Source organism: Phoenix dactylifera, chromosome 6 (assembly GCF_009389715.1).
Source record: "Phoenix dactylifera cultivar Barhee BC4 chromosome 6, palm_55x_up_171113_PBpolish2nd_filt_p, whole genome shotgun sequence".
Lineage (NCBI taxonomy): Eukaryota > Viridiplantae > Streptophyta > Magnoliopsida > Arecales > Arecaceae > Phoenix > Phoenix dactylifera.
The window spans coordinates 12470497-12493959 of NC_052397.1; the positions used below are offsets into that span (position 1 = coordinate 12470497).

The following is a 23463-nucleotide window of genomic DNA, read 5'->3' on the forward strand; positions in this document are numbered from 1 at the left end:
TTATACAGAATTTGATGAAATGGAGATTGCACTTCTGAAAAGCATTGACGGGGAGGAGATTTTTTCTCAGTTTTCTTCAAATTTGGCGAATGATGCATCCATGTGGCAGTTTTGGTTTTATCTTGCAATATGGCTGAATAAATGTCTTCCAGAATCCAGAAGCCAATAAATAAATAGATAATTGAAAAATACCTTGTGCTCGTGAATCGTGATGCAACTTCATCAAGAATTTCACTATGAGAAATAAGATGGAGGAAGAACATCACAGATATCAATGTTTTGGAGGCTTATATATTAAAAGAAAAATGAACTAAAGAAACTCTATTTTTCTGCCATTAATAGATGAGGCACAAGGTTGAGTTTTGGACAACTTATGTCTGACTCGATCATTTTATTTCCTATTTCCTTAAGCATCGCTGCATCACCATGTTGGCTAGGATGGGGGAGGCTTAACCATCGAGTTTACAGAGTTTAGAAGCTTATATGAGAAAAAAGTACTCAGTTAAAGTTCCAAGAAGGTATCCCTTTGCCACTCCAGCCACATAATTATCAATTACTGTTTCTGCCTCTTCTCTCATACAAGCTTCAGAGATCTTTACATAGATTGGAAGGCTATGATATATGACCATTGTGTTTTCATAACCATCATGTGCATCAAACTTTGTGGATCTTTATATACATGTATCACTTTATATACATGAGTAGCTATATTGCATTGAGCACATCTATTTTTCCTTATTCAGTTGTTGATTGGTCTTTCTTTCTTGCCTTGTCTCATTGATAAAATGGCATGAAAGAACATACCAGAGCCTAATGCTACTATACTCTATAGCCTTTTTTTCCAACGAGAGTCTTCTTTGGTTCTCACTAAGCCCTCGAGTGAACGAAAGAAGGTGATTAAGGTATGTAAGCCTGTTACATTATTAATCCTTAACTTGTATTTGAAGGTAGATATCCATTTGATTGTGGTGCACCTCCTTTGACATTTAGGGCTGCTCTACCATTATCAACATGGTTCATAGTTACTATTGGGATCTAATATTTTCGTGATGTTTAATTTCATACTTATGCATAAAGTATGCTCCATCATGAAGTCCGATTTTTTGATCGAGTATTAAATTTTTTTTTTTTTGCTTATAATTAATGTCTAGACTGATATATATAAAAGGAAAATGCAGAGGCCAGCGACTGAGGCTAACGTTAACAATGTTGTTTCAGGGCATGCCGACTTGAATAGGTTGTAAGTTTAGATAAATTATGTCCCAACTTACCTACATTTACAATTTTCATTAGTTATAGATCTAACCTTTTTGAAACATCTGATGCGATAGCAATGCATCATATATTGCCCATTACCCTATCTTGGCATATTTCGCCATTGCTGAAAAAGAATCAATTGGAAGAGGGTACTACAATTTATATGGGTTCGCAATTTCCAAAGTTTTATTCTATACAATTCTATCTTGTATGGACCTGATATGTTCATCTTCCTTCAGACTACACAAGAAATGGTAAAAACAAAACCTCATAAAGTTTAATATTCGCAATGCAAATATGTATCAAGGAGGTTGCTCCATAGGGGAAAAGGGTTGCATCGGTCGTGCAAAAGACACAATGATGTTGCCACATATGCAGGTTTGCATGATCTAGTTTCAATCTTCATAAGGGAACATTTCTAGATCCTTTCTCAACATTGTCATCTCTAGGTGGACAGCACGATTCTTCTCCTTTCTCCTAGAGTCGCCTCATTTTCATCTACTACTGGCCTCCCCTCTAGTAAGGCGTAAAGCGATGCATCAGCCAAAAGGCCATCCTAGTTTAAAGAGAAAAGGATTTACCTAAGAGATTTTCATGATATTCTAATGATTAATGTGGGATGTATTTACTCAAAAACTTTGAAGAGCAGCTAGATCAACAAAAAAGAAAAAGAGGAAACTCACCTATCCCACCACGAATCTCCATCGGATCACTTATCGCACAGATCTCAAAGAGCTCCCGAACTCCATCATTCTCTGCCGGTACAAGTGGACGATCCAATGTGGATTCATGCGAGGAAGCTGAATCCTCCTTTCATGCGAAAGATCCACTCCCAACCCTAAGCTTATATGTCTTACACAAGCATGTCAATTATATCATTTTTCCTTCTTCTTAATTCTCTATTAATAATGGGCTATCCTTGTGTACCAGTTGGAAAACCATTGTAGGGTTTTCTGTAAGTATGCATAATATTTTCCAGTATCCATGCTAGCATTTCTTAGAAATAATCACTTCGCATGGTCAAGACATACTATTAGAGTGTCCTATCAAATAATTAGAAAAAAACACTTATTTTACTATTGGTTTTGGATTTGGATCATGCTTGGATTCAACCTGAACCTGACTTGTTACATCCTACATTAATTAGCTCCCAATTAAGTCTAAGTTCATATTAACTAATTTCTTTCTAATTCCATCTCTTTGAGAGGAAGGATGAATGCCTTCCAAATGGATGCCCTACACATCATGTGAATACTTGTGACCATGAAAAAAAAAAAAGTATTCACAAGGTCACATGGATTCCTAGATCTCTTTGGTCACCTCCATGCCCGCATCTTAAGATTTCTGAATCCATTTCCTTTCTGGTCCCATAAACCTTACATTATGAACCACTAAAATGGCTTCACATCACAAAGTCAAGAGTCAATGCAGAAAACACACACACAAAACAAAATGTCGTTAATGTCCCTCACACATTTGATTGCAAGACACGAAGACATTTCTTCTATATTTTGTTTCCAACCCAGGTGAAGCTCCAACCCACCAAATGGTCCCTCGGATTGGAAGAATGAAAGCTTTTTAAAACTAATCTCTAGAAGGAAAAAAAAAAAAAAAGGTAAAAAAAAAAATAAAAAAAGGATGATAATTTACTCCATTCCATCAAGTACGCCAGCCATTTTATCCAACTCCTCTCTCTCTCTCTCTCTCTCTCTCTCTCTCTCTCTCTCTCTCTCTATCTATATATATATAATATATATAATTATATATATATATATATATATATATATATATATATATGCGCGTGCATACACAAAAAATATATATATATATTTGTATGTAAAAAAAATTTTAATTTTAATTTTATCTGGCTCATCTTATCTAACTTGCTTCATTTAACCATATTTATCCTAACTAATTCATCTCGTCTCGCTCAAGTCAAAGTATGGAGCAGATATGGGTAATAGTTTATCTGATCCTGACCCTAACCCTGATCCTGATCCCAAATCCAAAGGAGAGAAGTAATAGCTGTCTTTGTGACCCCTATTCCGTGCTCAACTTTTAGTTACATTTGCTCTCTCACGTTATACAAACAAGAAGAAATCCAGGTACCATCCAAACACCTGTCGGTCAAACCTAAATTTCGATCACGCACCGCCAAGAAACCTACCGAACCGACTCGAAACGACTCCAGAACAAGATGAAGACGGACTGGTATGTGAGTCCACCACACCTTTAAAACAACCATACCATCCCTTCGCTGATATCCACCACGTAGAAAGGCCAAGCGGAAGCCCGTCCTCTCGAGGAGAGATCAGAGAGAGGAACAGGAGAAGGAGGTGGGAGAATTGTATTATTAGATGCTGCAGCTGCTGTTCGCGGTGGCGTTCTCGGCGGCGCCGCTGACGCTGTACGTGCCGCCGGTGAGGAGCCTGAACCCGTTCTTAGAAGCGGTGGAGACGTTCGTCAGGGAGGCCGCCGTGTATACTCTCCGAGCGTACCCCCGCGTCCGACTCGGCCTTCGCCGGATCCTCGCCTCCCTCAACCGTGCCCTTAGGTAGAACTTTTTTTTTTTCAATCTTTGGATCCCCTTTTGTCTTACGTATGTTGAGAGGCTTTTTTTTTGTTTGTTTGTTTTTTGAGCAATAATACGGTGGTGGTGGTGGTGGTGATGGGGGAGAGATTTTTGTAGAAATTGCGAAAATCTAGTGGGGTTTTCTTTCAACAGGCTGATGAGCGTTATTCGCTTCTATTAATATGTCTTGGTTGTTTGGGGATGCATGGATTGGATGGATGTTGGGGGATGTGTTTATGTTTCTCCCAAAAGAGGGGTGGAAATGTTTTTTAAGGGGATATTTTTCTAGTTCTGGAAAGAATTGAAATTTAAAAGTGTTTTCATGCTTTATTCTTGGAAAAACAAAAGAAAGTTTTCATGTTGAGTGGATTTTGGAAAAGAACATCGGCTGCTTGGGAGACTCGAAGTGGAATCTGATGGATGAAATTTTGGTTTTTCTTCTTTCTTTCCTGGATGGTCCGTAATTGAGGCATTACAAAAGAGCAAAAGATGGAAATGATGATATAAAATATTTATATATGTATATATTATATTCTGATTCTCTCTCCAAATCTAACAGGTGATCTAGCAAGTGATCATGGAATATATATAGGAATAGGAGGAAACAAGGGGAATTTTGCTAATCATCGTTGCAACAAAATTCCAAAGCTAATCCAATGAATGGGCCGCAAAAACCGAAGCAATTTAGAAATCTGAAACACTGAGAACAAGACAACAGAAAGCAATTGAGGGGACCTTGCCCATAAATCCAATTAGAAACTTAAGAGTGGCCTTCTTAATTGTTTGTGGGGTGTCGTTTGCAATCATGCTCAGAGTTCGGCTCAGATTTATTAATAGATTTTTATCCCCCTAGATCTTAGCATCTGTGCCGTTGATTGAAGAGTATTCTATTCTGTTTTTAATTGCCGGTTGTTTGAAGAAAATCCAAGAACAATACGACAAAGGAAAGAAATCCAGTTGTGTGGACGGCTCTTTACCACGCTTTCCCTGGACTGGATCGCACGCGGTTTGAAACTAGTAGGGGTAAATATTTTAAATATTTCTTCTGAGTTTTTTAAGTATTTTATTTTCGGATGTTTTTTTCGTGATTGGTTTGATCATTCCGGCTTCCTGAAGAGAGGTAAAGGAGACCAGTTCTTTTGTAGCCATGGAAATCAGATTTGTTCTCTCTTGCGAGTGAGACTAATATGAGACAATGAAGATTATTTGTGGCAAGAAAAAAAGAGAGCAAACGACAGCTCAACTGCTTGGTGATTGTTGAGCGACTTGGTCAAGCGAAAGGGAGAGAAAAATATGGAGGAAGGGTTTTGGATTAGTTGGCTTTAGTGGCCTGGATTCCTGTCTTCCGCTGCAGAAGATTAATGTTCACTGATGCCCATGCTTATGTGGCATGAATAGAATGTGTTATGGTTGTTCATGAATGCACCAATTGCTTCACGCAATGTGGCATAGGAAAACATTTGTGCCACTGAGCAAATGACCAGGGTTCTGGAGCATTTCCTGTCTTAGTCTGTGAAATTCAGCATATCAGGGAGAATGATGAGTTACCAATAATAAAAGAACCACAATACTCCAGAAAGGATCTATATTTCAAGTATGCAGAAAAATTGAAGGCTTATGCTTTTCTATCAGTCTATTTTTTGCTAAGACTTCTATCAGTCTATTTGGTATAAATAATCTTACCACCCAGTATCAACCATCCAAAATGCTAGAGTATAAGAAAAATTCCGAGTTTAAATGGTGAAACATGGGGGTTGCTCTCAAATGGCAGCATTTAAATTGAGTCATCTGTTGAAATATCACAATATTTTTGTCCCGCTTCAATGGGTATTTGTTATACTTGATGATATTCCTAGATTCAACTCGAGTAAAGAAAATGAAAAGACTTGCGAGCATACTTAATCCAGCTTAAATATAGAAGGATCTAAAAGAAGTGGCATTACAGCTTTTTAATAATGTCTCAAATTATACACAACTACAGAAGACTATATGATGGCATCCCGTAATTATAAAAATAGCATACAATAATTATAAACCAAACATTTTACCAAGTACCACGATCCTGTTTAAGATTCGTGTAACTCTAAATTCTTGTTCGCCATTCTGTATGAGGTTGGAAATTGCTTGTAAGATCAGCAGCCGGGTCACTCATTTGCTTCAGTTTGTGGGGAGCTTGCAATATCCTGACTGGCTTCTCCGTTGTCCAAAAAGACTTCAGGAGCAGGTAGGTATGGACCATGAAACTATGAAAACAATGTAACTTTTAAAATCTTTGAACCCTTTCCTGCGATGCATCGCCTCGGCTTCAAGAACATTCATAATTGATTTCAGCCCCACCAAAATCACAGCATTTCAGGACAGTGACACGTAATAATAATACATTAAAATCCTCTCTCAATCATCCGGGGAATCTAAAGATCTTCCCTGCATTTTGGTGAAATGAATCGACAAGAAACCAATGAGGTTAAAGAAAGTGCTAGAACACTCCTAACACAAACTCAGAAAGTATAATGTGCTGGAGTTGCAGAGATTTATACCTGTTTTCGAGTCTCAGCTGCAGTAATATGCTTAGGATGCTCAGAATGTCCATGAAGCACCAGAATTTTTCATCACTTTAACATCTTTCCGCGTTCTTTATCTTAACGGGTTTTCCAAGTTTCGACTTGTCCTCCATTTTTGCAATCTCCAAAGCCTTTGTGCAAATGGGAAAGCTCTTGTCATCCCAGGAATCCAAAATCACTCCAGATCCTAGGCAGATATCATTGCAGTAGAATGCTGCAAACTGCCCCGCAGCTAGACCCTGGTCATCTTCAGATATATGCACCTCTACAACTTCTTCATGACCATCTTTGCTAGACCATTCTGTTATGCTGCAGTCGTAAAAGCCCAGGACCATGTCGAACCTTCAATTAGGAATGCTAATGTCAGTATATGTCCATCAAGCAAAAATACAATCCTCTTTCTCTCTCTCATTTCTCTTTTTAAAAAGAAATAAATAGGTGTACACCTAACTTCTGCACTTATTTTCAGGTTTAATATTAGAGTTAATTAGCAGCACAACTTATGAATCTCAAACAAGCAAATATAGAACCACAAGCAGGTTGCTTTCCTGTAAACTCTCAAAATTCACATAAAACTAATTTTGAGATTTTTCATAAGGCCAGAGCTAGTGCTGTAAGATACTCAAATAATATGAGATATTACAGTCCTTAATAGACAATGAGGTTGGAATTTTTAAGTCATGTTCCATGAGTTGGCTTCATACAAGCCAGCAAAAATGGGCTCTGAGTACATGGTGAGAGCATCTTAACTCTCATAAAAATTGCAAATCCATGATGGGTTTAACAATTGTTTTTATTCTGAAACTACTGTTATATAATGCCACTGAGAATTATGTAAATAATAAGGTGACCGTCAAACTTATATAGTTTGTTTCTACCTTGCACTGCAGTTGCTCATTCTCTGAAGGAGGTGAACCGCTAAACCAATTTAATGATCCAACACGAAATGTGCGCCTCCTTTTATCCAGTGAAAAGTAGTTTCTTGATACAAAAACAACATTGTTCTGCACGTCCTTTTCAACAACATACCTGCACAACATATGGAAGGATGTTGGAGACTGAATCTCTAATTGATTAATATAGTTTTCACCACAATAACCATTAGGTGCATTTTGCAGTCAAACAGGCTTTACAACCATCAGTACTATGTCCAAAAACTTGGGACTGAGAAGCCATTTCATCTTTCTTGCATGCAAAGATATGTGCCAAAATGTATTCATAAGAACCAGAGATTTTTATTGAGTTTGCTTGCATCCTGTTGAATTTGTTCAATACACTAAAACAACTAGAATAGGCACCAGATGTAAAACTAAGATAATAACGATAGAACAGCAGTGATTACCAGGGTCCTCCAGGAAGGCGCAGACCTTGACGCTGACCGATAGTATAGAACCAAAAGCCCCGGTGTTTTCCAAGGTAATCTCCTGTCTCAGCTTCTAAAAGTATACCCTCCACCTCCCCTATTTGCTTTGCAACAAACTCACAAAACTTAACCTACATTTATAAAGTTTTATCAAACCTCCATCTTGGAGTGTACTGATTTGGAACAAAAATGCTTTTGGAAAGACCATACCAAGGACTTCACCCAGAGATATAAAAGAGGTCACTAGAACTTCAAAAAGATAATTACAAGAATACATGTGCATCATTTTGATCATCGTTCACCTTATATTTCATATATTCCCCAACATAAAGGAAGTTTCTTACAATCAACCAAACATGCAGCATAAGATATTTGAACAATTGGTTTGCAAGTTTAGAAATTCTGAATCTCTAATATTATGCACAGAACATGCCAGTGTTTAACATTCAAAATCCTGACATTTACAACCCTGTGAAAACAATGGCAAACCAATGATAACGAGGGCATATAAATGATCCTCGTAAACTCGACAACCTGACCTAATTATTGTATAATAATCAGGTATGATCCAAATTAAGTTTTCAATAACCTTATCAGATTGAAACAAGATTCTATACATAGGATCCAATTCCTTATCAGATCAAACTCAGATTTGATTTCTTATCGGAGCAAACTCAGGTTTAGCTATATGTTCTAATTCAAAAGGTCGGTGATCCATACATACATGATTTGTAGTATATGTAAATACAGGAATATAAAGAAAATTGGCAACATGATTTGTGTTCCCTTACTTTATATTTGGATTTACATCTTTTTCTCATGCATGTTCTCCTACACTCTCATCCATTGCTATTTTAGTTCCAAAATCCCATTGAATGGCTCCATCAAACTGGATCCTGCTTGACTAACCTACCAGCACTGGTCGGTCTCCTAGGTCCAATAGTCGTAGCCGCGAAAGGACAGAAAGCAGGAGAGGCCAAAAAGAGGAGGGCATTGGCAACGGCGACGAGTGGACGATCCGAATGTAGCTGCCAAGGAGGAGCTTGTGGTTGTAGTTGGCGCACTTGTTAGGATCAGATAGAGTGGAGTAGACAGTATGAATCCAGATGAACTCGTAAGCTGAGGTGCCCTTACAATAGATGGCCACCATTTCTAGGTGGCACGCGCATGCCAACCATCAATGCAGTGCCTTGATCTCCTAGCTAGTGGTGCCCATGGGAAGGCTAAGGACATCGTAGAGTGCGGCGAAGGGCGATTGTGCACCAGGGAGAGGGCTGCGGTGGGGGGTTGGCGCTCTGCCGCGAAGGTATACATGGTAGAAATGCCCAGCGAGTAGAGGGAGGCGCGGTGGAGCACAGGGAAGAAGGGGTGATCAGAGGTTGAGGAGAGAGGGAAGGTGAGAGTTTTTATTCATGAGAAGGCAAGGGTTTTGAAGTGTCAAAGGAGAGGAGTCATCATTTCGTAGAAAGCCTCTAAATCATACTGATAACTGACTGTCCAGTTGGGTACGCCCCAAACGAGTGACCAGGCATGGTTTGCCAAAGCTTGGTATCAAGTATTTAAGCATTGAATACAATAATGAAATAGTAAAAAATTAAGGCTCAAAAGTGAATCAATAATGTTAAGAGAGATACCTAGAAATTATCACACACTTCTTGTTGGTCACCAGTAGCCAACCATACATTTGTCGAAATCTGCTTGTCAAACGATGCAATATCATATCACAGACATCATTGGGAACCTAAAAGGATAAAGGCACCTTTAATAAAAGAGCTACAGGAGACATATATAGGGACATACAGCCCCTTGATGTTATTAGAACTAGTTCCAAGGCTTCGTACTCCAAATAGGACTCAAAACATCTAAAGAAGGAATGAGAAGGGCTAGAAAATTCCATTGCTCCTGCTCAAATAAGAACTGGTATAGCAGTTTGATATAGGATGTCATAGCATTCTAGGGACCAACCTATCCTGATAAATGCAGAATTTCTTCAGAAGTTGGGACAGGAACATCGAATCCAAACTACGATCACGAAATAATAGTCCTAATCAACTCTTATTTAGGATTGAATGCACTTCTTAGCAGCAAACTCCTAATCTTCACAGGACTTCGACACACAAATCAAACTGGCTCAAGGCCTGATGATGCAGTCCTCACATCATCTGGATATTGATGCAGATAGGTGCATCAGATCTATCAGAGATATCTTGAATAGCTTGGGAACTTAGAGATCTTCTTCTCTGTAATATCATGGTTGAGTGGCTTCAAGTCCTCTAGGGGAATAGTGGCAGAGTTCAGGCCTCTATGCCTCCTAATGCCTACATTTGTAGACATGAGTTTAATATTTGAAGCATGAATTGCAAAGTTATGGGACTGAACCAATTCCAAAACCAATTATCTGCTTCCTCCAAGGGCCATTTCCATGCCACTTTAAACAATGATCAAAACATAATTTGCCACTCATCTCATTGAATCTTATCATGGCTTCTAGCTGTCATATTGTACCTCATATGCAAAGATGTAAATATAGTGAAACAAATACACAAAACATGAATTCATACCATGAGTAATTCAGTTTCAAAATTATCAGGTTATATTTAAATGTCATTCAGGAGAAATTGTTAGGTTTAAATTCAGGTTCATTAAACAACTTTTTCTTTCAGGTTTGTATTAGAAAATAAATCTCAATCTAACCAGTTAAGACCTAAAATTAGAATGAAACATAATTTTTGTGATTATTTCTTATGATACATTGGAAGAGCAGAGCAAGTAGGAATCTGAAACTTACAAGAATTTATATTGAAAATTAAAAGGCATGTGAAAATATAGACATGATTCAAGAACCACATAAAAAAAAGTATAAATATGATATATAACAACCACATGGTGGCATTTCTACTGCATGTTCAACTTTTCTGATTCCAAGAATGTCATAGAAATTAAGAACTTGAAACAGCTGACTGTAGAAATGCCCTCGACCTTCTTAAAGAAATCTCTAATGACTCCTATATCTTAATATTTTTCCATTTCTTGCCAAATTTAGACTCCATTTCACCCACTACTGATATTGTGAAAGGGATGATATAACCACCATAGAGAAATTGAATAAATAATTGCATACAAACATCGCTAAATGTGAATTATAAATTATACGATGTTTGCACATATGGCATGTATTCAATACCATGTAACTGAGGTAGGAATCTACCTTTCCAAGAAAACATATTCCTTGAGAGTCTTTTCTATCTTTGTTTGGAAGATCCATTAAACTAGCTAGCCTACGCACTTCATCCTGTACATGATAATGCAATATAATAGATATTAAAAGCCTGCGAGGTGATTATCTGATTTAAAAAGCAGTATACTAAATCTTGCTTTGGACCTTAATCATATAAACAAGTTAACTGCTGAATCATGTACTGCAAGTGACATTTAGGGTGGCATAAAGAAGAGAGTGCATGGACAAACCATCTTCACATCCACGAACTCACCTTTGGTATACAACCAATAGGAAAAAGAAGCCTCCTAAGCTGAAACTGTGATAAATGTGAGAGAAAATAGGTTTGATCCTTCACCTGCAATATAAATGCTAGTAATCTGAATAATCACTAACAAAACTACAATTGTAATAAGAAATGGAAATAAAAGTTCTTTTAAGATAATTTTAATATCCAGTGATATTATTTATTTTCAAAAACTCGCATGGTTTTGAACAGAATCTACCTAAATGAGAACGTTTTGTGTCTCATGTGTTTATTATATCTTTTCATGATTTCACACTCCCTCAAGTCCACAAGTTCAAAATCTACTTAAAGGAGAAAAACAAAAACAAATAGTGATTTCAGGAAACAGACGAGTTTGGGTGCTTTATGTCGTGCATTTTACCCCAGTTCAATTCTTCACTAAACCACTTCACCAACTAGCAAGAAAACCACCGAAAAGACCAGTATCAATATTACAGATTTGATGTTATGGTCCATTCCAGGCAAATAACCCTAGCTGAACCGACAATAACTGATCAATAATTAATTGGAACTTCCAAGTCACTAACAATCTGAGTTAGATAGCACAGAACCACAAAGTCTTCATCAAACTATTTTGCATCCATAGATCACAACTTACAGATGAACTGCTTTATAGTACATGAAAGATGTGGAATCATCCCTTGTGTGCACTTACATGAAGCCCTTAAAAGTATTCCTTTTACACGTGAAGCAGTAACAGAATGATGTAATGATTATTTCAAAATCTGACTGCCAGGTTCCAGTTACAGATACTGCACTTAGAAACAGTAGCTCGCAAAGTGAGGGAAAAAATAAATTATCACTAAACTACAGATTTCAACATTGTATCTCAGTGATCTTAAAGAAAAGGATCATGTTCAGCCCTTGTTTCATTGGTCTGATAAGGCTTAATGACCAACTAAGACTATTGCTAATTAGACAGAGCTGCTGTTGTCAGAGTTGGCTGGAGACAATCTCATCTGATACTCTTACAGGTATCAGTGTCTGATCCTCTTTTCACTCAAGAAACTTTGGCTACTTGGCATGCAAATCTGATTTCCAAAGTTCCGATGACTGAGCAAGGAGAAATATTAATGGTGCCCTAATGTTATGGCTGGTGCTAATGCAGTTTTCAGTGTCAATAAAAAATCCAAAGCAAAGAACAATTTGGCAAACTGAGCATTAAAGCTCTGAAAGCTAAGAATTTACAAAAAAAATGATGAATGTACACAAAAAAAATGATGAATGGTTAGATGCCAGAGCCAACACTGAATAAATATTGCTCAACAATCCCAAGCCACATTGAAAGCTAGAACTTTTTATCAAACCATAGAGACCAAATAGAATACTCTTTTACAATTCCATGGTTAGATGAAATGACTTTGATTTTTCAATTATCAGGCCAAATAGTGTTACCCTTCATGAATTTGACAAATTTGGTTAGTGCTCCATGAATTACTTGTATGATAACTCTATTTCTTAGGATGATCCAACATGTCTGGCTCGCAATATGAGTAATTTAAAGTCCACCAAGGAAACTCCTGCTGACTAATTCCCAACTCATCATCATCATCATCCAAGCACTTGCGCATCCAATTGTGTTTGGCTAATAGCAGTACTCAAAATAAAGGCTCCACAAAAAGATTCAGCAATTACAATTAGCTATCATCTTGACATCAACCTTTGAATCTGCATCAAATTCCTAGCTAAAGCAACTTTAGGAAAGCAAAAGGCTTGCAATGAAATATAAAATGCCTGTTGGTGAGTGGTGACCAACCTCATTAGTTGTAGTTTACATATTTTCCTAATCATGATGGAAGATGGAAAAGTTTGACATAAGAACCTGCGACCATTTCTTAGGCACAAATCTCCTCATACTGATGGCTTCACCCAAAGCCCTTTCAGTTATGGTCTGGCAAACTCGTAGAAAAGGTCAAATAGACCATTCACTCATGCCATTCCGAAAAATTGATATTCATAATAATACTGAACATCTTAGACCAATATTTCTGTATTATGCTGAAATGCCGCCTAGCTTCATTACCCAAAAAAAACAGCCTGTAACCCTCTTCTTCCTAAAAAGAGGAAATTTCATAACTATACTCTTCTTGTTTATGAATTTTTGAGGAACTTCCGCTCTTCCAGCCTACCAAAAAGTCTGTCTAATGAGTAACTCCCATCAAAACCCAGTTCCTTATTGTGCTCTTCCCTCATACTTGCACTTGCCAAACACTAACTATATAACCAAAATAACTAATTACTATAACCTTAGAATAATAGGGTTTTTCTCTAGTTGTCTCTCCCATTGTGTCTTCTCAAATGGGTAAAGAACACAAAGCACTGACATGCCTGACAGAGTTGCTGGATTGATTTGAATGCTCAAATATTAACACATTTGTACTTTTGAACTTTAGCGGACAGTTGGATCATTGGATGGAAACGGATCAGTTTTTTTGGTTAACATATTGGATCCAAATCATTCTAATCTAATATAAGCTTGTTCTATTTCACAAGCATAGCATATGTAAACAACCACTTTTAAATATTATATTGCCATGGTTTTTTTATAGGTTAAGTACTCAATGCATCACTTGTTTGGTAGCAGTAATCACAAAAGATACCAAGGTGTAATCTCCCATATCATGAAGGACCACCAACTTCGTATCAACCTTCTAATGGTAAATATTTCTCTCCATCATAGTAAGATTATATGTATACTAAGATGAGCATGGATGTGCAGCAATATCAAAAATGATATCTGTTTATCTAAATGAAACCTTTAAAAAGTATTCCTTTATATAATATTTAGGTGCTGAAATGGTGTTACTTCATAATTTGAAGTTGTTTACGTATGACATATATGTACAGTAAATTAAGCTTGGCTCTTATTCATAATGAGCTGAAGCTGTTCAACCTCATACGGAATCTGGAAAGCTCAAGATGAACTTGCTTAGGTTCATTGCAAGCTCATCCTGACTCTGCCACGTTAAATTAGAGGCTCCATTGACAAAGGTGGAGCTTGGATTGGTCACAAAAAGTGACCAGCCAGCTAACAGATACTCAATGCAGAGTTGGGGAAGGAAATGACTCCATCACAAGGAGAGAGTAGAGAGGCTAAGTTGGGGGAAGGGGCCACTGATGTTACATAAAAAATTCAATTATAAAGAATTTGGGGGCGTTAACAAACTTAGATTCTTGCACACAATGAAACACTCCTAGGCATAGCTGCTACTGCAAGTTATGGCAGTTGATAAGTGTTTGAGGATGTGTGAACACTTCTTTTGTAGTTTCATCCATTTTTCTATTTTTTATGAACATAACAACATAAGAAATGTAAGTTATTTTGATAAGAAATTCCAAGGACTAGTCAACTCAATCTAAGACCCACACACAATTTAGGCCTTTCAGTGGTTGAAGTGTAACATTCAGCACACAGATACATATTTATATTTTACAAGAGTTCCCCAATGTTAGGTCACTGGGAGGAATTACTATAGACAGCTAGAAACAATGTGAACTGGAGCCTAAGAAACATGGTGGATGCGCAAACAAAGCACACAATATTAGGTGTTTCAAGTTTGAAGAATTCCATGCACACGCATATTTATTTTTTTACAAAAGTTACATAATGTTAAGGGAATGAGAGGAGTGACAAGTGATGGAGACTGTGGGCTGGAGTCTAAGAATCATGGTAGCAGGATCACTTAGGAAACCCATTGGCTAAGAGGTGGTGGAAGAAGGATATATGCTGAAAGGACAGTTTCTTGAGAGATGAGGGTTGGACAAGGGTTCAGGTCATGAGAATTTGTACATCCTGGTTATCTTTTAACCTTAGTGAGTCATTATAAATGATTTTTTATTTCTAAAATATTAATAAGAGGATCAATTAACTTTCACTGACAAAATAAATGTACCATATGTAATATCTATTTATATTGAGCTCACTAAAGCTGAACACACTAGCAAGCCAAGCAAATCAAAAACCTCAACTCAGGTTTTTTGAGCTCAATTCCAAGCTCAAGCTTGACTCACTATCAACCGGGCCAGCAGAACGAGAGCTGCTTGGAAACAACTTGTTAAATTGGCACCATCACATGCATATTCTTGATGATATTATCAGCAAATAATGCACTAATGAAGTGCGATGTGATTGTAAGAGTAGAAATATTCATGTCCAGGAGGGATTTGGATTAGTGTATTCTTTCGTGAAAGAGGGTATCTTTCCTTGCAGTGACAAATTTTCGCATGACATATGAAATTTAAAAACTCAAGTTTTATATCAATATGCTTATTCGTGATTAAACACTGAAGATCGATGAATGGCTTACAAGTTGACTAAGAAATTAAAATCAACTAAGGAACAAAGAGAAAAGGTTGAAAGATATATAACCCAAGTACCATGTCTTTTGATAATTTTAGGATGGAAGGCCCATCTCTTTGTTCTGATGATGAGTGAATAACGTGTGCATAATGTCCTGAAGCAACATAATCAAACTCCATACCTCCAATGGCTTCCAAAAAAGCACCTAAGCCAGATGAAATGAAACAGGAAGTCATTAATGGATTTCAATTGCAACAAGAAAAGTAAGTGATATAAAAAATCAATACAGGCAGTTATAATCTAGTAGATTATATAGTAAACATACCAAATTTGATTCTTGTATTACAAAGAACATCAGGATTTGGAGTGCGGCCACTACGGTATTCACTAATAATGTGAGATACCTAAGAAATCATATTACAAAAGATTCCAAATGAATATAGAACATATCAAAAGATTTAGTGAAGCATCATATTTACAAAGAGTGTTTGTTAGTATAATATGATTCATTCTTTAAGCCTTCTCAATAGATCATGAGGGTTGGCTTAAACAAAATATGAATTATGATTACTTTAAATATGTGGCATTTCTAGATTATTTTCAAGAAATAGATAGTATGCGCAAATCACAAATTCATAGCGGAGACTTAGTAACTTAGAGGAGGGGCAGTTTTACCACATTTTTCCAGTATTCATCTGATAAATGAACGACCTCCAAAGGCAAGTCAACCTACGCCACAAAGATGAATATGATTCCAAAGTCTCTCTTTCTAAAGTCATTCAAAGAACAATATAATTATTATATACTTCATCATGATTAGGTGAAGCAAATATTTAACTAGAATGGCGGGGAAAGAAGAAAAGACTATGTGAAGCAATAATCTGTAATACAATAAAAAAATAAATGATTAAAAACATGAGGAAAAGAAACCAAATTTCAAAACTAATTATTTATAAGATTTTATAAATCCATTAGTTGGATTAATCCAAGGATTAGCTTCTGGAATTCTTAATAAAGAAGCCTGTGAATCATTATCTGATAAAGATCTGTCTTATCATAATGTATTAAACCATGTTCATAGATATTTCACCATTTAGTGGCACAAAAGGCATCATAAAGATCATTTAAATCAATTTATATATTAAAAATTCTTGGATCCATTAACAATTTACACTTGAACTATATCAATAACAAGATTGAAAACATAAAAAATGAAACATTTCTTCTGCTTTTTCCCTCAAAATTATAACAAATAATAAATATAATGATATCCCACCCAAAAGCTTCAAGGTTAAAACTTACTGTTTTATTGCATTGCATATGAATATCAATTCATATGGTTACCCAATTTTCTTTTAAAAATAGTAAACTGATGAAAGAAATAAAAGTAGTATCTTCAAGCTATTCATGGTTGGGTTTTGGCCAGTTAGATGAAAGGATACAATAAGTGGATTTAGCACATCTGATATAAATATGCTTTTTTATCAAACGAATATCTATATCTTTAATGATGCAGTAACATTTTCATATTGTGAAATAAACTAATTGCCAAAAAGAAAAATGAAAGAAACTTTGAATGCTAGTAGATTCATTAACCAACAGTTTGATTGATGCGTTATACCAAATGTAGTTAACAATTTTCACTTTCATTTTTGTTTGTACTTTGTAGCCTAGGATAAAGTAAAAGAAAACTACCACTAAGCAATATTTTCTTGAAAAATATTTAGAAGATATGTCCCAAGCCTCTTTGTTTGGCAAGATACAATATATAATGCCACAATGAATATGGATGCTGTGTCCTGATTGAAATTAATATTAGCACAAAACAAAAGAAAAAGGATAATATAATGAAGATATTAACAATAAATTTCTAAGTCGAAGATAATGGATTTTAAAAAAAAAAAGTTAAAATAAGGTGTAAAAGAAGATTGACACCGTAAGCAAATCATGGATGGAACTATCAACTTATGTGAAAAGCAAAATACTGGATGCTTTTCATAATTGGACACCTTAACCTTTTGATGAGCATTAATATATGTCAATTAAGTAGCTCTAATGGAAATAAAGCATTCAATTCTTGTATCAAGACTCACAATCTTGGTATTGAATCCCATATTGGTACCATCTTGATACTGTCAATACGTCTAGTATGGCAATTGGTTCAGTATAGTACATATTTGATATGCCTTCCATACCATGTACCGATTTGGTACCTTACAGTATGGTATACATCAGTACTGACTAATATCGTGTACCATGGTTTTTATTGAAATTTCTGATCAAATTTATTTTATAAACATACAGTTAGAAAGCATAATTTAAGACAAATAATTGTCTTATCAACCATGGGTAATGAGTGTCTTCAGCTACTTAAAGAGAGAATATTTATATCTGTCTAAATATTGCAATCACATAATAACTTCTAGTTGAACATCTGAAGGCGTCAACTGATGGGTCAAGATATGCAATTTGATTCAAGACATCTAGCGTATCACCTTTGCAGAAATCAAAATGTTTATCTTGTAGTTAATTGCCAATTTATATGTTTGTGTTTTTCATCTTAGATGATTTATTCAACTATTTTCCAATTATTTAAAAGATGGTTATGGACTTATGGTAATTATCATCCATGTCTTAATCTTGCATTCTGTTTTTCATTTTTTAAAAACTTTTATTCTTATTGACTATTGTAGGCTTAAATCCTTGAGACATTGCATAAGAACTCTGACCTTGTCAGACATAGTGTCTCACTTTGTTATTTTAACCTTCAGTCAGATCAGCCATAGAACAATTCAAAATCAATTTTATGTCAAAAAGGGCAAGGCCCATGCACATCTACCAGCTAATAGGATGCTTCTTCGATGAATGCCAAAAGGTTGATGCTTTTTGGTCAAGAAGTTCTTTACTTTCAATTTGAGAAACAAATTTCTTGTTATCATGATTAACCTTGTACAATAATAGTGTTCAGTCTGAGTTGTGTCCTAGAGACATTGGGCACATTTCCAACAAGAAAGGCTTATCATTCAATAGGCATAAGTTGTTGACTTTTTAATATTCAATTGGATAATGATAGCCAAATTATAGCTATCTCTTACTATCCTCCCGAAGGAAAATTAGACAAAGAGCGTCATCTTACCTGATCACAAACAGTTCTTGCATACTTCAAATCTTCATCCCAGGGGCATTCAGACCAAAAGTTCTTAAAATCTTCCTACAAAAGGTCAAGTATCAGAAACCGGAATAAATTCTTACATCAACTAGAACCCTTAACATAAATAAAAGATATTTTAAACTATGCAGTAGAAATAGTACAGAAAAATGAAAATTACAAAATCCCATTGATTTTGTATCATTTACCGGTGGGAGTATATATAAAATGTCATAAAAATTTTTATCTCATATTCAAAATAGCTATAAGAAGAAAATCAACTTTAACGATCCTATAACAGAATCCCACAAAATCTCATAAAAATTCCTAACGTCATATTCAGTAATTTACAGGATATTACTCTGCATTTGTTCTCCAAGCCAAATAAAGTCTTTATAAATATCAGACCATCACCTAAACTTGGAATAGAACACGAGTAGCTTATTGACAGCTTGCTCGTTTGACAGCCGTAAGAAAGAAAGTGATTAAATATTCAAATCCTCTGAGAAAAGTGACACTGTAGCTTTTTTCCATATTATTATTATGGTATCCAAGATGTATTCCAACTGATTTATAACCATTACTACCTAGCGAGACGGACCATATAAATCTAAGCCACAACCAGCAATAAAACTCAAAATTAGCAATAAAATGCTATTTTCCCACCACTGGTAGCAAAAACAACAGAGGAAAAAATGAAGGCTTTCTACTTCATAAATATTACACAAGAACACGAACCTCGTAGAGACTTAATCAGAGGAAAGCAGTTGGGAAAAATCTTCAAACAGCTAGAAGTAAGAAGGAAAGGGATGACCTGAAACCAAATCTTGAGGTAGAAAGCGGTACAGTCGTGGCCAGCGGCGTGGAGGAGGCGGAGGGCGACGCTGCTGTCCACGCCGCCGCTGAGAAGAACGGCGACCTTGAGGCGCTTCCCGGGCATGGAGCAACCGAGGTAGGGCTCGAGATTGACGGCATCAGAGGAGCTAGAGGAGAACAGAGGAGGAGGTGGACAAGGGGGCGGCGGCGCGAGCGCCGGAGAAGAAGAAGAAGAAGAAGAAGAAGAGCTAGTTGTCAGAGGCCTCGTGGAAGTCGGACGGGATATCAAGAGAAATTGAAGACAAGAAGAAGGAGAAGAAACGAAGAGAGGGGGTCGTTTGACATAGAGATTTGGTTTTGGGAGGGAGAGCGAGAAGGGAGAGAGAGCGGCCATGGCTCTCCGCATGTTCGGTTTCCAGCGCCGGGGTTGGGCAGGAAACTGAATCCTCTCGGATGTTCCAACGAAAAGGAAAGGATGAAGGCGATGAAAAGCGAAAAAATGAAAATTTTGGCGAGCTTCACCCCAAACTCACAAGGCGGCAGTAGGTTTTTTTTTTTTTTTTTCTCGAGCGGCTCGACGGGTGTGGATACTGTTAATAAAATTAAAAAAATAAAAAATATGATCCGTTCAAATAAAAATTTCAAAATAATAAATTGCGTAGATAATTCAACCTATAGGGGGGCGTTTGGTATGGGGTGATCATCTTAGGATCAAGGATGATGTGGGTGGAGGTGATGAGATCACCGCGTTTGGTTGCACCACGGTGATCCTACGTGGCGGTAATCTTAAATCACCTCCACTCCTCAAATCACTTCCCAACTCGGTATTGGGATATCCATCCTTGAAGTCAGGAATCCAAGATCATCCCAGGGCAATGATCCTGGGTTGAAAATTAAAGACAAAAATGCCCCTCAAGTTAGCAGAAAAATTGATATATCAATATACCATCAATATATTATGTCAATATATATATATTATATTGATATTTTATATTATATTAATGATATATATTATATTATAATTTATTACTAATCATATTATTATCCTATTATTATTATTATTGAAGGATAATTTTAAATTCTAGTAGAAATATATTATTATATTTTATATTTATATAATGAAAATATTTAATATATTACTATATTACTCCTATTTACCTTATTTTTCTAATCAAAATAATTATTAGTATTAAAAAAATCTATTATAAGTATAAATAAAAATACTAATTCTATAATGAAAAATAACATATTTTTATAAGATTAATAATTTATAGGAGTAATAAATATATTTTATAGAATATATTAATAATTAATATATTGATAAATATATTAATATTTTATTATAATATATTTTTTATGATTAATAAATATATGATAAAGGCTACTAAAAGTAGAATATGTGACAAAATTATGGAGCTATTATAGGAATTAGTATAAAACATTCGGACATCTGATATCTCTTCTTCTCGCCTTGGGACTTCCACTCCCGACTAATCTATTCTTGCCTTAAGACTTCCACCTCGAGTAACCTGTCATTTAAGAGAGAGGGGAGGGGAGAAGAACAAAAGTTGTGGTGGTGCCGACAAATCAGAAGGGATCAAGCTGATCTAGGCGTGGGCTCGATTGGTGCTGTGGGATTTGATGCCTTTCTTGTGCTCCGACCGTAATATAATTTTAAGCACCCATCTCGGAGGCCCTAGTCGGGCTTTTCCCGCTTTGAGAGATAAACATCGTTAAAACCCTGCGACCCTAATATAATTTGAAAGATGTAGGTGTCGTTAAGGATTGTTTTATCAATAGTTAGAAGAGTAAATTTGTCGCATTTTATATCCATTGCAAGGTTAAGTGTCGGAACACCAATTAATTGCTGAGCTAATTTTTCAAGCAGTATAAAGATTGTTGCACCAATTTTATTATCAACAATAGTGTCTAATTTATACTGGATAGATAAGCAACAATAATTTTTATTTAAGTAAAATAATAATATATCTATTTTTAGCAAATAAAATACGATAGTAAAAAATGTATTGCAACTTTACCATAGAATCGAAAGCTGATCATTTTTATCACATTGGTTGCACCAAAAAGTATCCCCATAAACCTTTATTGTAACCCTACAACTATAATATACTTTATACCACCAACCATAAAAGGTGCCAATCGATTTTAAGGTTGCCTTGCACATGAATTTCACCCACCTAAAAAAAAAATAAATAATTAAAAATTCTTGTGCAAGCAAATTATCGGATATAATCATATTTTAGACCACACCTAATAATCATATGGATTCTATTCAACAATTCTTCAATCATTTTTTGGCTTGTGATACTTTTTTGTTAAGGGCTAATAATAATTTCTTGCTTTTGCTCCATAAATCTGATAGGAGCAATTGGTTCTTTAATCCTATACGCGAATTTATAGGTATATTTAGATCATAGTGGATAAATCTAACTTTGTTGTTGAATATATTATTTCAGATTATATTATAATATGTTTGGTAATCAAGTATTTCCACCAATTGCATATCCATGTAATATCTTGATGCCGAAGATGTTGATAAGTATATTTTTTCTAGAGATAAATAATAGAAAAAATATTTTAAGAATTATAATATTGATTTTTGCAATGGAAAATATTGTAGCTAAAAAATTACCTTTATATGATCTCACAACCATACCTGTCAAAATAATAACAAGTGGGCCTTTTTTTTTTCTTTTCATGAATAATGCCTTAATTAAACTCTTCGGCAAATTTGACCTAGAAGGTGATGGTTCCCTTTTGATTGCTAGAAATTAAATAAAATGTTTATGGTTATTTGACAATATCATACTATTCAAACATAAGGAAAAATAGAGGAGAAAAAAATATTTTTGTATAATGATAATCAAAAAAGCATCTGAGTCAATACATGTTACTCTAAATTTTCTACCTCCAAATTTTTTTATAAACCAACTTTTGTCTGACATGTACTTGATCAAGAGATCCAACAGTCATGATATGACCTATGACATCTCAAAGTAAATGCATCAATATAGCAAAATTGTATCCTTCATTTTTTAATACCAATAAACAATGGTAGCTAAAATTTATGTATAGCTGTCAAATGAAGATCATTAAAATTTCTAAGCTGGAGGTCATCGAAATCAACAAAGTTGAATTTTTGTAGAGGTATGGAGCTACTATCACTATCAATTTGCTGGATGATTATCCATCTATCAGTGTATATAATATATCGATGCATAGCAGCTCTGAAACTTTTTGTGTTCAAAGCATTGTTGAATTTTTTAAGAAAATATATATTTCCTTTGATTAGCAATCCACGGAACTGTATAGGGTCTTCTTTACATATTGATACCTGAATTGCAGTCCCTATATAAAATAAATTTATCAGAAGTGCAAAGGCAATATATGCATATATAAAAAAATGATAAACAATTATGAATAGTCGTGATAACATGTTCATCTACTAGGATATAATCTATGCTTAACAGCTGGTTGTCGACGTTGGGATTTCTTGAATCCAAAATCCTTACAAGTCTGACTTTTATTTTATAATTGCATTTTTCTAGCAATAAATGTGATAGCATATTGTATTCCATATCTCTTGTTATTCTAGTTTATATATATATATATATATATATATATATATATATATATATATATATATATATATATATATATATATATATATATATATATATATATTTATATATATATATATATATTTATATAATGATATATGTATATAAACTCCAAAAGTCAAAAAATAAATGACGTTTGATAATTCATAATATATTAATGTGTAGTAAAAAATTACCTAAAGGTAAGTCAAAAAAAAAATTCGATAAACAATATTCTTTGTATAATTATGAAGACCCGCACATTCATTTTTTATTAAACTTTTAAGCCCCATATGCAATGA

At 35.2% G+C, this 23463-nt stretch overlaps 1 protein-coding gene across 1 annotated transcript; it reads right to left on the minus strand.

The window, feature by feature from the left end:
* Positions 1–3830: 3830 nt before the first annotated feature.
* LOC103715919 (tRNA-specific 2-thiouridylase MnmA) lies at positions 3831–20078 on the minus strand. The gene is given in 12 exon segments (XM_008803715.4): positions 3831–6253; positions 6367–6716; positions 6718–6732; positions 7269–7419; positions 7733–7884; positions 10962–11045; positions 11245–11328; positions 15655–15782; positions 15903–15981; positions 16253–16306; positions 18714–18788; positions 19540–20078. Coding segments are annotated over 11 exon segments (1503 nt in total). The 5' UTR covers positions 19948–20078; the 3' UTR covers positions 3831–6253; positions 6367–6443.
* Positions 20079–23463: the final 3385 nt, after the last annotated feature.